The sequence below is a fragment of the Sinocyclocheilus rhinocerous genome, unplaced genomic scaffold (assembly GCF_001515625.1).
Source record: "Sinocyclocheilus rhinocerous isolate Xijiao unplaced genomic scaffold, SAMN03320098_v1.1 scaffold1956, whole genome shotgun sequence".
In the NCBI taxonomy this organism is placed as follows: Eukaryota; Metazoa; Chordata; class Actinopteri; order Cypriniformes; family Cyprinidae; genus Sinocyclocheilus; species Sinocyclocheilus rhinocerous.
This window is the reverse complement of record NW_015638932.1, coordinates 503572-506133: the sequence shown is the minus strand read 5'-3', so window position 1 is coordinate 506133 and position 2562 is coordinate 503572. Positions and strand designations below refer to the sequence as shown.

The 2562-nt window shown below is 31.5% G+C and overlaps 1 protein-coding gene across 1 annotated transcript in view; it reads right to left on the bottom strand.

The window, feature by feature from the left end:
- LOC107750052 (tubulin alpha chain-like) overlaps positions 1 to 2562 on the bottom strand; it is a 36050-nt gene that overhangs the window by 6765 nt on the left and 26723 nt on the right. The window contains exon 2 of the mRNA XM_016565309.1: positions 1511 to 1733. Coding sequence (XP_016420795.1) covers positions 1511 to 1733 — 223 coding nt within the window. The remainder of the gene's footprint in view (positions 1 to 1510; positions 1734 to 2562) is intronic.

The following is a 2562-nucleotide window of genomic DNA, read 5'->3' as shown; positions in this document are numbered from 1 at the left end:
CTTTTTTTATGTAGGCTACGGAAATCATGCTTTCTTTCTCCCAGTCTCTCTCACAGACGCACACAGTGCAGACACGCGGAGACGCGAACAGAAACTTCTTGTCAGCGCTGCCCCGCGAATTTATCAGTAAAATAGTTTCGCAGCTGAAAAGCTACATGACATTTCTCAGTAGCGAGGTTCATGAAGGAGTTTAACTTAAAGATTCGCTATTAGTAGACGCTGCTGCTGAACGCTGCTGAGAGACGCATAGATGCAGGTATTCACACGCACTTAATCTCTCTCTCTCTCTCTAATAACCGCATTAGACTGCATTAATAACTGCGTTAGCCTGCATATCAATGGCTCAAGCCTCTGTTATCAGCTCTAAAATGACGGTTTGGAATTTGCAACGGAAGGTTTGAGATGAGGTGCGTAAAAAAATGTGTTCAACCCACACGAGATTTCAGGACGGAAATATGTCAATTGTCTTGAAACAAATGATCTGAACAATGTCTTGACGTGTAGTTGTGACTCCAGGCCGTTAAAATTACTAGAGAAATAATGCACTCCCGAGGTGGTTATGTGGCCACGACTATATGGTATGGTCTTTCTCAGTTCTCAAACAAATTAAGAACTATTCGATTTTTATTGACTGAACGCAAGCGCTTATTCCGATAGAAAACACTGTATTGGTTTCCACTGATTAAGAAATAAAATATAAAATAAATTACATTATTTTTAGAAATACTTACATTTATAATATATATATGTTATTTAAGAAATATTTAAAAACTGATAAAAACACATAACAAAAACTTAAACTAACATTATAATTAAAATAAAAGCTAATTCAAAATAATAAATATTATAATGACACCGATCCTGACCTTTGTCCCACTGAAAAAATAAACATTTTAGTATAATTTCCCAGTAATACATACCAGGTACTTTAAATTTAATTCAATAATTAAAAATGTACTATAATAAAAAATATGAAAAATGTATACATTTATATAATTATTTATATTACATATTTTATTATAATAATTTAAATTAAATTATAAAATCTACATATTTACAATATCACTGACCTTTATGCAAATAAAATATATGAGCTTGCAAAATGACTAACTTAAACCAAAATTAAAATGAAAATTGAAAATATAAAAATAAAAGCTAATTCAAAATAGTAATACTGATTCTGATCCCTAAACATTAGTGACATTTCATTCTCAGTAATACAAACAAGATTTTCTCATGGTAATGTGATTATAATATTCTAATTATTTAATTTAATAATGAAAACAATTAATTATAATTAAATAATACATATAATAATTAATTATGTAAACAATTTAAAATAATTTACATTGTGTTAATTATTGTTATAAATGTTCTCTAAGCATTATAACAGTGTGCCGTCTTTCTATTATAAATTCAACGTGCGGCCTATGGCTGCAATGATTTTACTGATTACATGTTAAAATGACAAATACATGGCCTTAAAATTAAACACATTTATGATATTTACCAATGACTGTTGGCTCAAGGTCTACAAAGATGGCACGGGGTACATATTTGCCAGCTCCAGTATCACTGAAGAAGGTGGTGAAGGAGTCATCATGGCCACCCACTGGTTTGTGGCAGGGCATCTGGCCGTCGGGCTGGATACCGTGTTCCAGACAGTACAGCTCCCAGCAGGTGTTACCCATCTGGACACCAGCCTGGCCAACGTGGACAGAGATACACTCACGCTGTGGAGAAGAAACAGATTATTAGTAACTGAATGTTGCATGGCATTGCATGCATAACATGTTAGTAATTTCTGTATGTTACTCCTAAATATAACTACCCAGCTAACAAAAAAATATGTTCTATGAATGTTCTGCTAACATTCCCTTTAAGTTATGAAAATGTTATTTCAGAATATTCTTTGGATGTTCAAAACGTCCAGTTTTTTTTTTTTGTTTTTTTTAACGTTTTAAACTTTTTTTTCTTGGTTATGCGAATGTTAGGGGAACATTCCATTTGATCATTTTGCAGACATTACGGAATTTTACTTTTAAATGTTCTCTAAACATTTCGCAACAAATAGTAACATTTAAAAAATGTTAGATGAAAATGTCAAACTAAAACATTTCAGAAAACAAAACAAAACAAAAAATTCCATCAGCAATGGATAAATAACATTTTTGTGTTAACATTGAGAACATTATTAAAGACCAGAACAAACATCCTATTAAAGTTACTGAAGAACATTTGTTCATAACTTTAAGACAACCTTTATAGAACATTTGGTGGTTAAAAACTATGGAGCCAGATCGGCCTCAAAAATAATACATTTATAAAACAAAATTCATAAATGCACAGCACAATTTACATTTACAAAATCCGATTCGTAAATTCAAAACACAATTCATAAATACATTAGTAAAAGCATAAATATTTCCCCAAATGCTCACACAAAAGCATCTTACCTAAATAAATTTAAAATGTTTAAGAAAATGCCATCAGATAAAAAAATTACTTTACTCACTCGTTGAGTCTGGTTTTCATCCTCCATGCTGAAATCTCTCCGCTGTG